This window comes from Dipodomys merriami, unplaced genomic scaffold, assembly GCF_024711535.1.
Source record: "Dipodomys merriami isolate MVZ:Mamm:240054 unplaced genomic scaffold, mDipMer1.0.p SCAF_148, whole genome shotgun sequence".
NCBI lineage: Eukaryota > Metazoa > Chordata > Mammalia > Rodentia > Heteromyidae > Dipodomys > Dipodomys merriami.
Window position 1 is genome coordinate 3,048,325 of NW_027202804.1, and position 13,804 is coordinate 3,062,128.

At 46.7% G+C, this 13,804-nt stretch overlaps 1 protein-coding gene across 2 annotated transcripts in view; it reads left to right on the top strand.

Moving 5' to 3' along the window:
• LOC138826703 (craniofacial development protein 1) overlaps window positions 1-13,183 on the top strand; it is a 91,065-nt gene extending 77,882 nt beyond the window's left edge. The window contains exons 6-7 of one of the 2 annotated variants that reach the window (XM_070021951.1): window positions 2,543-2,701; window positions 12,888-13,183. In XM_070021951.1, the coding sequence (XP_069878052.1) occupies window positions 2,543-2,701; window positions 12,888-12,978 (250 nt within the window). In that variant the 3' untranslated portion in view covers window positions 12,979-13,183. The remainder of the gene's footprint in view (window positions 1-2,542; window positions 2,702-12,887) is intronic. The other variant, XM_070021952.1, reaches the window with a different exon arrangement.
• Window positions 13,184-13,804: the final 621 nt, after the last annotated feature.

Genomic DNA, 13,804 nt, shown 5'->3' on the forward strand with positions numbered 1-13,804 from the left:
AGTGCCCAAGCCCTGAGTTCAAGCCCCAGGATTGGCCAAAAAAAGATGATGTAGCTGGACATTGGTGGTTCACACCTGTAATCTTAGCTACTCAGGAGACTGAAATCTGAGGAACACAGTTCAAAGCCAGCATGGGCAGAAATATCCATGAGACTCTTCTATCTCCAATAAACCACTAGAACACCAGAAGTGTGGCTCTATGGCTCAAGTGATAGAGCACTTACCTTAAGCTGAAGAGCTGAGGGACAGCACCCATGCCCAGAGTTAAAAAAAAAAAAGCCTGGTGCTGGTAGCTCACACTTGTAATCCTAGCATCTCAGGAAACAGATCTGAGGGTTGCAATTCAAAGCCAGCTTGGGCAGGAAAGTCTGTGAAGATCTTATCACCAATTAACTACTAGAAAACCAAAAGTGGAACTGTGGTTCAAAGTGGTAGAGCACTAGACTTAAGCTAAAGAGCTTAGGCACAGCACCCAGGCCCTGAGTTCAAACCCTGACTGATCAAATAAATAATGTAGGGCTGAGAAGGTGGCTCTTTGGTAGAGTGCTTGCCTTGCATGCATGAGGTCCTGGGTTCGATTCCTCAGCACCACATTAGCAGAAAAAGCCGGAAGTGGTGCTATGGCTCAAGTGGTAGAGTGTTAGCCTTAAGCTGAAGAGCTGAGGGACAGTGCACAGGCCCAGAGTTCAGGCCCAGGACTGATAAAATAAACAACTAAATAAATAATGTAATCTAGGAATAATACCAATTGAGAGATAAGCTAAGGAGGGCAAGATACTATACATAGCTTGGATGCTGCTCACATCAAATACAAGCCCTGGGATATTGAGAGTGAATAGGCTGATAGAAGTAGAAATTATTCCTCTTAGAAATCCCATGTAAGTCAGGCACCAGTGGTTCACACCTGTAATCCTAGCTACTCAGGAGGCTGAGATCTGAGGATCACAATTCAAAGCCAGTCCTGGCAAGAAAGTCTGTGAGACTCTTACCTCCAGTTAACCACCAAAAAGCCAGAAGTACAGTTGTGGCTCAAATACAAGTGCCAGCCTTGAGTGAAGAAGCTGAGGGACAGCTCACAGGCTTAAGTTCAAGCCCCAGGACTGGCTGGAACCAAACAACAACAAAAAACAGTACACTACACTCAGAGAAATGCAGAGCTGCATTCTCTATTGGTTTGACCTTTGTTGTTTCATTTAACCTCTCTGAACTTTGTTTATTTATCCAGCTCAACACGAGGCTGATGCCTGCCTGGCCTGCTCTGAGTTGATCTAAGCACAGTGTGTAGTGGGGCATGAACTTGACAGGAACGCAGGTTTCCTCTAGACTTACGTTAATAGAACAGCAACATTATAGATACTCTTTGGCTCCAAAGTTTTGTGTTTAATATGGACACTGGCCTGTCAGCCCACTCTCAGGGTGCAGGGTTTTGGACTAGATTGAAGCTGATACTGGATGATCTCGAAGATGATCCTTTAACTCTGAGCCCATGGTTCTTTGGCTTAGGCTATAGTGAGCATCCAGTTAGAAAGTGGCTATGAAAGCACTCAGAGGATGAGCTCATAGTGTTTAAGTGATTTAACACTCCTGCATATCTTCATGAGGCAGAAATAGCTTCTAGTTTCCTATGTGCTGGTAGATAGTTTCATAAAAAGATCAAAAGCCATGTGCCTTCATAGTTCTTCCCCTCATATCACCTTCTTGAGAACCAGCTGTCTTCTGTTTTTCTTCTTTTATCTCATACATGTAGCATTGACTGGAAACATTTGGCCTGCCAAGACTTGTAGTTGGGCATATGGGGTTTCTCCCACAGCCCCTGATAGCATCACCAGCAAATAGAGCACAGGCTGTACATTCCCTGTGTTCAGGAATGTTCCCCACCTCCTGGGAAAACCAGGCCAGCTCACAGGAGTGGAAAGGCAACTAAACTGCCTTTAAAAGGCCCTTGTACCCTACTGCGACTTCTTGCTCATCAGCACTGGGAACTGGTTCTTACTCTTAAAAGAATTTCCAGAGACTTTAAAACACAAACAATGACTGTGATTCAGAGTGGCCAGGGCTTATAGCACCTTGACCCAGGCCGGGTGCTGTTTTAGCCCTTTACATGGAAGGTAGGCCACAGCCCCATGAGTAAGCATTCACTGGAGATTAGGAAACCAAGAGAGACGTACTGAAATAACTAGTCTTGAGTCATTCAGGCAGAGATGGAATTTGAACTCAGCCATGTGATTCCAAAGCTCCTGAGCCCACCCCACCCCTCCTTTCCTGCAAGCAGACTGGTTGCATGGCACACAGAGGTCTGAGGGGCAAGGGCTTCCTGTCAGCCCTGTGCAGGGCAGTCAGAGCTGTTAGGAAGGAAGAGCACATTAGCATTCTGCTGTATTTACCGTGCTCTCCATACCAGGAAGGAAATAACCCTAGTTATAAACATGGCTTTCACTAAGATAAATGGCTCCAACCCAGGGAACCCTGTATGAATCCAAAAAAACCATTGAAGAGATCTGTCTTTTACATCCCACATGCGTTCTGTTTTCTCTTTCCTTAGTTTAAAAAGACCAAGTGGCATGAGCAGCCTCTTGGGGAAAATTGGAGCCAAGAAACAGAAAATGAGCACCCTTGAGAAGTCCAAACTGGACTGGGAGAGCTTCAAGGAGGAAGAAGGGATTGGCGAAGAGCTGGCCATCCATAATCGAGGGAAAGAGGGGTAAGAACTTGAAGTGACTTATGAGAGATGTGCTTGGTTTGAGCCAGCAGGAACTTTACATGGGAAATGAAGAAATGAGAGTGCTTAGGTTGTTCTAACATGGGGCAAGTCCTACCGCGGGTGAGGGAAGGGGGGTGTGGGAGAACATAACTGTTTTTCTGCCAGTGATATCTGTCAAGCTGAGTTTGCTGAATTACAGTTCTAGTGAACCGTAAGTTGCCTGGCGTATTCCCATGGTTAAAATCTAACTCAGTGTTAGCAGCCTTGGCTGAACCTGAATCATCTGGCCTTCTGAGAAGCCAGACTAGTTCAAATGCTTGAGGAGCAAAGCATTATCCTGATTTGTTGTTGTTGTTGTCCATTTCATCATGGCCAGGTTGGGCTTCACCCTTGACTGTCAACTGCATTGTGTATCAGGCTCTTGGACATCATCCCAGGCCACTGCCCTGTCCCTTCCTGCCCACTGTAGGATACAAAGAGGATGTCCATAAATTGCATCTAGTTGTGAAAATGATCCCTTCCTTGTCACATTTGTTTTTCTGGTGATTGAGTGAAAAACCAGGAAAGTATTAATAAGGTTACTACAGAAGTGGGTCCGTGGTTCCAGGTCAACAGTAGAAGAAAGTGTCCTGTGCCCCTCCTGCCATTCGGGGTGCCCCTCCTAGTACCGTAGGTATGTCCGAGGCCCAGCTCCCTTGTCAGTAATACCACCTTCAGTGGTGAAGGCGGGTGTGCATCTCTCACAAGACAGCATGTAATGTGTGTATATGAAATACACTCAAAGCCCTGCAGAGCACCTGCCCCACAGCAGCCTGAATAAATACAAATCATTCAGGTTATTAAGATATTAATAACCTGGGCTGGGAAGGTGGCTCAGTGGTAGAGTGCTTGCCTTGCATGCCTGAGGCCCTGGGTTCGATTCCTCAGCACCATATAAGCAAAAAGAAAAAAGCCAGAAGTGGCGCTGTGGCTCAAGTGGTAGAGCGCTAGCCTTGAGCTGAAGAGCTGAGGGACAGTGCCCAGGCCCAGAGTTCAGACCCCACGACTGGACCCAAAAAAAAAAAAAAAGATATTAATAACCTAAATAATATTAAAGAGAAGTCACAGATTTACTTTACAGGTCCTATTTCTTTGTTCTTCTGTGTTGGGTTTGGGCTTTGTAGTTTTGGAGGACTTGAAACAGGTTGTATAGCCCAGGCTAGCATACTCAAAACCTCCCTGCCTCAGTCTCCTAAGGCATTATGGGTATGAACCCTTGACCTAGGGGTCATGTTTCTTTTCTTTTCTGTTTTTTGTTGTTGTTGTTGTTTTGTGTTTGTTTGTTTGTTTGTTTGCCAGACATAGGGCTTGAACTCAGGGCCTGGGCACTGTCCCTGAGCTTCTTTTACTCCAGGCTACCACTTGAGCCACAGTGCCACTTCCAGCTTTTTCAGTTTATTTGTACTGAGGAATTGAACCTGGGGTTTCATGCATGCTAGGCAAGTCAAGCACTGAGCCACATTCCCGGGCTAGGGGTCATATTTCTTTTTTTTTTTTTTTTTTTTTGTCGGTCATGGGGCCTGAACTCTGGGCCTGAGCATTGTCCCTCAGCTCTTCAGCACAAGGCTAGCGCCCTACCATTTGAGCCAAAGTGCCACTTCCAGCTTTTTCTGCTTATGTGGTGCTGAGGAATCAAACCCAGGACCTCATGAATGCAAGGCAAGCACTCTACCACTGAGCCACCTTCCCAGCCCCTAGGGGTCATATTTCTAAATGAGGCTTCAACAGTATTTGTATGAGTCTAGAAGCCAAACAGCCTGTTCAGAATTTTTTTAGTGAAAATTATTTTATAAGCCTGCTTAATTACCAGATCCAGATCAGTCTGTCTGTGCCTCCAGACAGAGGCAAAAGAGCTAAAGCTATCAGGAAAAGCTCAGGACAAAGCAAAAGCGTGAGTTGTGTTATCTCCAATAAGAATGAGTGGCTCTGAAATTCACCCCACATCTCTCCACAAGCTATGCTTCACTGTTCACTTCCCACAGGATTCTCAGACAGCAGAGAAAGTTCTACTGTATACTATACTTTGGTACTTCTTTGAGTGTTGATCATATGGGTTGGACAACATTCCTCCTACTTGAGCAAATACAAGTCTTGTAAAAGTAAGGTGTGGCCCTGTTGAAGATAAAGAAGAGTTAATAAAGTACAGACTGGAGAGAAAACAAGATTAAAAGGCCATCTGCCCAATGAGGGCTTATCAGGCAATGGAAAATCACGTAACTGAGTTGGAACAACTAACAGCATGGCACTTCTATGCTCTGCTTTGCCCTCCTGTGTCTAAGGCTCTTCAGCACCACTACCACCTCCACCATTGGATGATACCATAGATCTGCCAACGCAGATCCTGTTGTGTTCCACCCCAGATCTTCGGGCCTGCCTTCAGGGCGCACACTTGTGCACGGACACACAGCAGACTCCTCTCACTGTAAAATATTTTATAATAAACAATTCAAATTTTGACCCCTCCACCAATCTGCCATGGACACCAGACTCAGTTTCTTTATCTATAAAGTAAGAATTCTTTAATATACCTCTCAAACTTGTTGTGGGAATTAAATAAGTAGCAGAAATACCCTACATGTTCATAAATAAAAGTCTCTTTCCTTTCTTTCTCCTATCCCTAGTTCTTTGCTTACATTCCTTTCTCCATCTGCCATTACTAACAATGCCAAGACTGAGGCCTTACTGGAAAGCTCCATGCTTTATCCCTTGCCAACTCTTGAGGAAAATTTTCCATAATGGTGGGAAATATAACTTGGGGGCATCTCCTCATCTCCCTTCCTGGCTTCTCTTCTTTCTCCGGGCTTTCAACTATGGAACCCAGCCCTAGGCAGCTGCCTCATCTTCTTCCTCAGAAGAGCTCATAAAAAGACTTGACTACCATTTTCTACTGGTGACTTGAAATATCTTCTGTTTAAGCATCCCACTGAATTCCAGTCTTAGGTCTTGGGTGATTGGTTGATAGCTCCATCTGCATGTCCAAGCCACACATCAGCTTACTGTCCAGAACCAAATACTTGCTCAGGTTTCATAAACAGACTCCCTGTGTCAGACTTTGCAGAACATGCCACCATTGCTATTTGTCCACTGTCAAAAGAAACACCTCAGCAGCACTCTGATTCCCTCTTCCTACTCAAATCCTACAAGTATAGTTGGTGCTTATGTCACAGAGTATTTCAGCCCATCCCTCTTTGTCTTGCCTTGCCATAGCTCCTGTGCAAGCTGCAGATGTCTGCTCCCTGAATCTACCTTTTAATCCATTCTCCACCAGCTGCTGAAATGATGGTGTAAAAGTGCAGGCCGTTTTTCACCTCCCATGGAAAACCCCCCTATCACACTTCTGATCCATCTTAAACTCCTAACAGGGTTAGCCAGATCCTCCCCCAGCCAGATCCTTCCCTCCTTTGTCTTCTCATTGAAAGCTCTGCTTTGCCATCCAGAGTAGCTCCACCCACCCCTGCCACTTAACCCTATTAGTTTTCTCTCTTGTATTTACCAGCTGGTGCATATATTAGCCAGAGTAAGCCACCTAGGACCGGGCCTTCTGCACCTAGAATTGCCCCCAGCACAGAGTAGGTGCCATCCTGTGGCAGTTTCTAAAACCCCCATCCTACTAGCTAGCCTAGTAGAGCTGAACACCCAAAAACATGGGGGGCCTAGTCAGGCATCAATGGCTCATGCCTATAATCTTAGCTAATCAGAGGCTGAAATCAGGATCAAGGTTTAAAGTTAGCACGGACAGAAAAACCCCGTGAGACTCTTAATCGCCAGTTAACTACCAAAAAAACAGAAATAGGCCAGGTGCTAGTGACTCACACCTGTCCTTCTAGCTACTCAGGAGGCTGAGATCTGAAGATCACAGTTCCAAGCCAACCCAGGCAGAAAAGTCCGTGAGACTCTTTTATTTCCAATTAACAACCAGAAAATCAGAAGTGGCGCTGTGGCTCAAAGTGATAGAGCAGTAGCCTTGAGCAAAAAAACTCAGGTACAATACCCAAGCCTTGAGTTCAAACCCTATGACCAAATTTTTTTTTTTTTTTTTTTTTTTTTTTTTTTGTCGGTCATGGGGCCTGAACTCTGGGCCTACGTGCTGTCCCTCAGCTCTTCAGCTCAAGCCTAGCGCTTACCACTTGAGCCATAGAACCACTTCTGGCTCTTTCTGCTTTTTTTTTTTTTTTTTTAAGCCAGAAATGTAGCTCATGGTGGTAAAGCACTAACCTTGAGCACAAAAGCCCAGGGACAGTGCCCAGGCCTGAGTTCAAACCCCAGGACCAGCACCGCCCCCCCCCCCCCCCAAAAAAAATGGTGAATGAATGAAGGAAAGAAAAAGATGGGGATGGGCTGGAAATGTGACTTAGTGGTAGAGTGCTTGCCTTAGATACATGAAGCCCTGGGTTCGATTCCTCAGTACCACATAAACAGAAAAAGCAGAACTGGTGCTGTGAGCACAGAGAGGCCCAAGGACAGTGCCCTGGTCCTGAGCTCAAGCTCCAGGATTGGCGAAAAAAGAAAAAGATGGGGGTGTCAAATGCATCATTGTCAGCAAGCAGAGTTAGTTTAAATGCCTGTCTCAGTGCAGTCATCTGTGCAGAAGGAACTGCTGCTTTTCCTGTGGTCCCCAGCTGCCCTTCAGCCCGTGCAGCACTCTAGACCTGTGTCAGCACTTGGGTGCTGAGGGTGCTGAGCATAGCTTCCTCACAGTGTCCTGCTGGTGTCCATGGAGCAGCAACACAGCTTTCCAGTGCTTCTAGGCATGGGCCAGCAGGCTTAGCGGAGGGGACGAGGCATGGTAAGAAGGGAAATGCAGACGTGGCTGCTGTCCAATCACACTGAAGATCACAGAGCTGAATGACTTGGAAGCCAGGTGTTTTGTGACTCAGAGAGGCATGAAGAAAGTACCAAGAAAATTCATTTTCTCTCTCCAAAGAATCCATCTCCAATAGCCCTAGGGGTCCCTCTTCCAGAACCAGCACAGCCTTGAGATAATTATTATGAAAGGAAAGCAGTGGAGAAGAAATCATTAAAATAGCCACCCTTTCAGTCCTGCCCGTGAGATCATTGCAAGTGAGGCCCTGGCGAAGCAGAGCAGTGGCACACCAAGTATTGGACAGTTGGCTTCTTTCAGTTGAATTTCTCAGGACAGAGAAGTCCACATCTCATTCTGTCAGTCCAGGATGTTTCCTTCTTCGTGCAGTTAAGAGCCAAAACTCACCACACTCCACCTCATGTCTGTGCTCACGTGGCAACCAGGGCTGGCTGCGTGAAGCACAGGGAGTTTGTGTGTCCTGTCACCTGTGTCTGCCTCGGGGGGCCGTTTTCCTCTCCAGTGGGCGGAGGCATGTCTTGTGGGTATCTAGCCAGAATGATAACTGGGTGCTTTTGGAGGTCCCCTGACCACTGGCTCCTTCCAGCCCCAGAGCCCACTGCCTTCTAAGTGGATCTCAGTGTCTTCCCGGATGCCACTCCCTCCCCTTTCCTTGTCCTTCACTTCTAAGACTCCCCCACTTTCCTTTGTCCTGGATTTCTGGGAAATTGTAACCAAAAAAGTGATTTGAGCTGAAAGATCCAAAAGATATTTGAACCTGTTGTATCTAACCTGGTTCTGAAAGGAAAAACTAGAAAATCCCCTAGGTCCTTGATGCTATTGGCATATTTTGGTAATGAAAATAAAGAACTGCTGCTTCTTAACTGGGCCAGGCAAACAGCAGCAGCAGAAAAGGGCGCTGTGCTCCCTCACCCTCACCCCCAGGCTTCCCTGCGGGCTGGGCTTAATCAGGCTGGTCCCCCAGACACCTAGGCACAGGCCACAAGAGCACCAGGACAGAAAGTGAGCCAGAGCCAGAGTTGCCAGCACACTTGTCAGCCAGGGGTCTATGACAGAACTGCGGCCCACTTCTAAGATGCCTGAAAACCCCTGAGTGCCAGCCGAACTGGGTGAGTGCTCAGGAGGCCTTTGAAGAGTCAGCCTTCCCAGCAAGCCCTTCTTTCTAGAGCCTCTGTGGCAGCTGTCCTGAGTCTCTGTGAAGCAGCCCAGAAGAAGAAGAAAGAACTCCAAAACAATCCTTATAACTTTTTAGTTTTATTCTTTACAAAGCATGTCTCCCTGTTCCATTGCAAAATCCATAGGATATTGTCTTTTTTCTTCTTCTTCTTTTGTGCTTGTACTGGGGCTTGAACTCTGGGCCTTGTGCTCTTTTAGTTGGCTTTTTCTCACAGCCTGAGGTCTACCTCTTGAGCCACACCTCCAATTCACCATTTTGCTGATTAATTGGAGATAGAATTTCTTAGACTTTTTTTATTCGGGGGGGGGGGGGGTGGTTTGAACTCAGGGCCTGGGCACTGTCCCTGAGCTTCTTTTGCTCAAGGCTAGCACTCTACCACTTGCAGTTTCTCAGACTTTTCTGCCCTAGCTGGTTCTGAGGATCACAGATCCTCAGACCTCAGCCTCCTAAGTAGCTAGGATTGTAGACATAAGCCACTGGTGCCCAGCTAAGGTATTATTATATTTATTTCTGATTTCCAGAGCAGGAGATTGGGGCCAGAAAATTAAATATCTTGCCCCAAAGTACAAGTACTAAACATCAGAGTCACTCATCCTCAGCATCCTTTCTGTGTCTTGGTACTAGAGGAACCCCTGTCCAATGGGGGTTTGTTTGTTTATGGTCATCTCTTGGTGGTGAACCAAAACTGTCACAAGGATCCTGTTAGCAGCTGCTGGTGGCTGGGAATTGGGAAATGACGTCTCCAGACCTGTCTGGATGGCCTTTGTCAGGGCTGTCCCCTGGGAATCCGGTTGCATTCTGCACATGTTCCCTCCTTGCTCCCTGAGGCTTCCCACAGCCCCAACTCAGCCTTCACATGCCTCATTAGTGCCCATCATGGAGTTTGCGCCTGTGATCTCAAAGCCATCTGGACCCACTGAGCTCCGGGAACCTGCAAGGCCTTATTCATTCTTCCTCCTCCTGGCCCTTGCTAATACCAGCAGATAGCAGCACTGCAAGCTCTGATCCCTGGTGCCAAACCGACAATACCAGCACATCACACTATCTTGTCACCCCACTTTTCTACCAGCTTTTCCAAGGGCCAGTTTAAGCACTCTGCTATCCACACACCTGCTTCCTGTGCAGTAAGCTTCAGGCCTAAGTTGTTGTTGTTGTTGTTGTTGTCGTCGTTGTCGTCATCATCATCATCATCATCATCCAGACACACATAGTCTGAAAGGAATAGAGAGCCCAGAAATAAACTCATACATTTCTCACCATCTGAATTTTGTTGGCCCTATGGAGTTTTAGCTCAGGGCCTTGTGCTTGTCAGGCAGATATTCTACTTCTTGAGCCACATTCTCTTTTTTTGCTTTAATTGTTGTTCTTCACATAAGATCTTACATTTTTACATAGTGCCAGGCTCAGTCCATGATCTTCGTGCGTATAGAGTTACAGACATGAACCAATATGCTCCACTTATCTGTTGAGATGGGGTCTTGCTAACTTTTTTGCCTAAGCTGGCCTTCAACTGTGATCCTCCTGATTTCTGCTTCCCAACTAACTGAGCTTACCAGTGTGAGCCACTGTGCCCAGTTCCCTTATCAGTTTTATTTACAGGCCTGTGTGGTGCCACTTGCAATAGAAAGGGTGAATCGTTCCATTGTATGTCCAACTGCTCCCCAGTTTTCCCTTTGTGTGTGTGTGTGTGTGTGTGTGTGTGTTCCATTGTATGTCCAACTGCTCCCCAGTTTTCCCTTTGTGTGTGTGTGTGTGTGTGTGTGTGTGTGTGTGTGTGTGTGTGTGTGTGTGTGTGTGTGTGTGTGTGTGTGTGTGTGTGTGTGTGTGTGTGTGTGTGTGTGTGTGTGTGTGTGTCTTGGAGATTGAACTCAGGGTCTGGATGCTGTCCCTGTGGTTTTTTGCTTGAGGCTAGCACCCTACCACTTGAGCCACAGCTCCAAATCTGGCTTTTCTCTGGTTAATTGGAGATAAGAATCTCATGAACTTTCCTGCCCAGGAAAGTTGATCTTCATCTCAGCCTCCTGCATAGCTAGGATTACAGGCGTGAGCCACCAGTACTCAACTCCCCATTTTTCCCTTTATCAGAAGAAGTCTACAGTATCTGCCCCATCCCTGTCTTCCAGAGAGTCTGAATTCGAATTTATCCCTGTATTTTTACTTCGTAAATCTGTTAACTCTGAACGTGGGGATTTATGTCAAACCTAAGATCCACCCCTTCCAGCCTTGTTGACCATTTTGACCTGGCAGCTTAATTCTTTATCCAGGTAATAGTTACTGCTTGCTGATAACAGATGTCCCAGTTCAACCTGTGTGTTGTCTTCCAGAGCACTCTGCTCCAGAGGCTGGTTTTCTAAGACAATAGGAATCTCATGAATACTATAGAGTTAGCCAGGCACTGCGTGGCTCACATCTGTCATCCTAACTACTCAGGAGGTTGAGAGCTGAGGATCACAGTTCAAAGCCAGCCCAGGCAGAAACTAGTTAACTACCCAAAACTTGGAAGTGGCACTCTGGCTCAAAGTGGTAGAGCACTAGCTCTGATCAAAAGAGCTCAAAAAATACCATAGTGTGGAGGGCTGGGAATGTGGCTTAGTGGTAGAGTACTTGCCTAGCATGCATAAAGCCCTGGGTTTGATTCCTCAGTATCACATAAACAGAAAATGGTGCTGTGGCTCAAGTGATAGAGTGCTATCTTTGAGCAAGAGAAGCTCAGTAACAATGCCCACTGCCTGAATTCAAGCCCCAGGACTGGCAAAGAATACCGTAGTGTATAGTGTTGTGCTCAACACTATGTACACAATTTCATTTAATCCTCGCAGCAGCCCTCCCTAGGGAAGATTCTTCTTGGATGTTGTTGTTGTTGTGTATTGGGAAACTATTAGTGGCTTGCCCAGAGTCACACAGCCAGCCAGTGGTAGTCAAGATTTGTAACTCAGTGCCTTCTAGCCAACCCCATAGGTAATGTGTATGGGGTTACTGGCTGCAGGCACAGTTGATGAACAGGTAAGAGGGGCCTTACTGCACAAGATGCTTTTGGGAGGGAAATCAAGGTCTGAACTCAGCAAGAAACACAGGTTTCTGACCCTGGTAGCATTCTCACCATAAACATAATAACCTGCCAGTGACAAATTCACATTTTCTGCCATGCAACAAAAGAAAAATTAGTGCAGAGATTCAATTATGTCTCCCATTTTCAATGGTCCTTTTGCTCTCTGGGTAGATTAATTAGCAGAAATCTCCTCCCCCCAAGCAAATTGCAGCATATTTTATGGCTAGAAGGTACATTAAAATGCAGCTGTGTCTCATTAAGCAGCCAGCCTCGCTGCTCACCAGCATGCCTCCTGCTTCCCTCCCCCCTTCCCTCCTTCCTTCTCACCCTGCCTGGGATCACCAACTTTGGCCCCAGAGCCAAAGCAGAGAACCAGCCTTCTAAGGGGATCCTCCCTGTTTGTGACAGTAGAGGAAGAAGCTCTTGATCACTATCTCATTCCTGAAATGACTAGGGAAAGGCCTCTCCTGTCATCCTGGCTGAAGCAGCCTGGCCCAACCAAGTTGAGAACAACAAGGATGATAAGCAAGGGGTGGTCAGATACGCACAATCCAAGGCACAGCTCTTAGCACATAGTAGTGCTCTGAAGTCATTTCTCTGCCCCATTGACTCCTTGTGTCATGAGGAATGGACAGAATATGTAGCTTTCCCTCGCCCGCCACGAAAATTCACTTGCAAGGCCAGGATATGCATCACCATGTTCCTGTGGCGAAAAATGAAGCTCAGAGAGGCTCAGTCTCTCACCCAGCATTGCCCAGCTCATATGTAACCAAGCTGACTGGTTTTCCATTTTCACTTAGTCTTGTCACAGAGGTGAATGATATTTGGACACTGAACCTCCAGTTTACTTTGCCTTTGATAAGCTGTTGCCCTGTCCTTTACATTTGATTTGCATTCACATCTAAGCCAGACTCGTCCTTAGGTGTGGTTTGGATGTTGGTGACAGAGCCTCGGTCCTTCTAGAACTGCCAGGCCCTCTGCTTGCGTTTGCTGCAGTCTGCTCCCCCGTACGGGGAAGGCCCCGGTTTGTCCCCAGGGTGAGACAGTGCAAGTTTCTTGTGGACTCTACTCAACAAGTGCTTTTTTAATCTTCCTCCAGGTACATTGAACGGAAAGCCTTTCTAGACCGAGTGGACCACAGACAGTTTGAAATCGAGCGAGATCTCAGGCTGAGCAAAATGAAACCGTGATGCTCTGGGGAGAATCCGTAGCAGCTTAATCCTGTTGACAATGTGAGCTTTCTGTGTGTCTCTGAGACAATTCCAGTGTTCCTCATCCCCTTTCCCAGCAGGGCCTTTTTTTCTACATTGAAGTTCTGTTTATGTATCCTACTCTCAAGTGATTTCATTCATCTTATTTCTAAACGTTTGTTGTTAAATAAAAGTCAGACTTCTACTAGGCTGGTGAAGAAGAGGTTCCTTGCCCTCCCCTTGCTGGGCTGCAGAGTCTGACCCCAGTCTAGCTAGGACATCTCGAGCCCTACCTCGCAACCACACCTGACTGACCATATGGGATGGTTGTCCCATTACATTTGACGTCATTGTCTGTTCTCATCCACTTCAATAAAGGATTGTAGAAATAATAGAACATTTCAGGCTGTGACCAAACAGGTGGCCTGTGAGGTTTCAGTTGTGATAGTTGTGGTCCTGTATTGGAACACAGCGAGAACAGAGGGAAGTCCTTTAACCTAAGCCCAGCCAGAGTGGGCAGGGGTGTGACCTCCAAATTCTAAGGCGGGGCCACCGAGGCTTCAGGCAGGACTTCCCTGCAGTGCTGTCTGATGCATCTTGCGCTGCCTACTGCCTGTAGGTGATGTGTGTTTCCCTAACTGCTCTCTGCGTGCCTCCATCCTTCTGATTCACCCAGTTCTTCAGTTCAGGGCTAATGTACCCACACGCATGAGCAGGCCTCTCTCCCTGTTGGAACATGATCCAGAATCCTCTCATATAAATGGTACTAGCCGGGCGTTGGTGGCTCACGCCTGTCATCCTAGCTATTCAAGAGGCTAAGATCTGA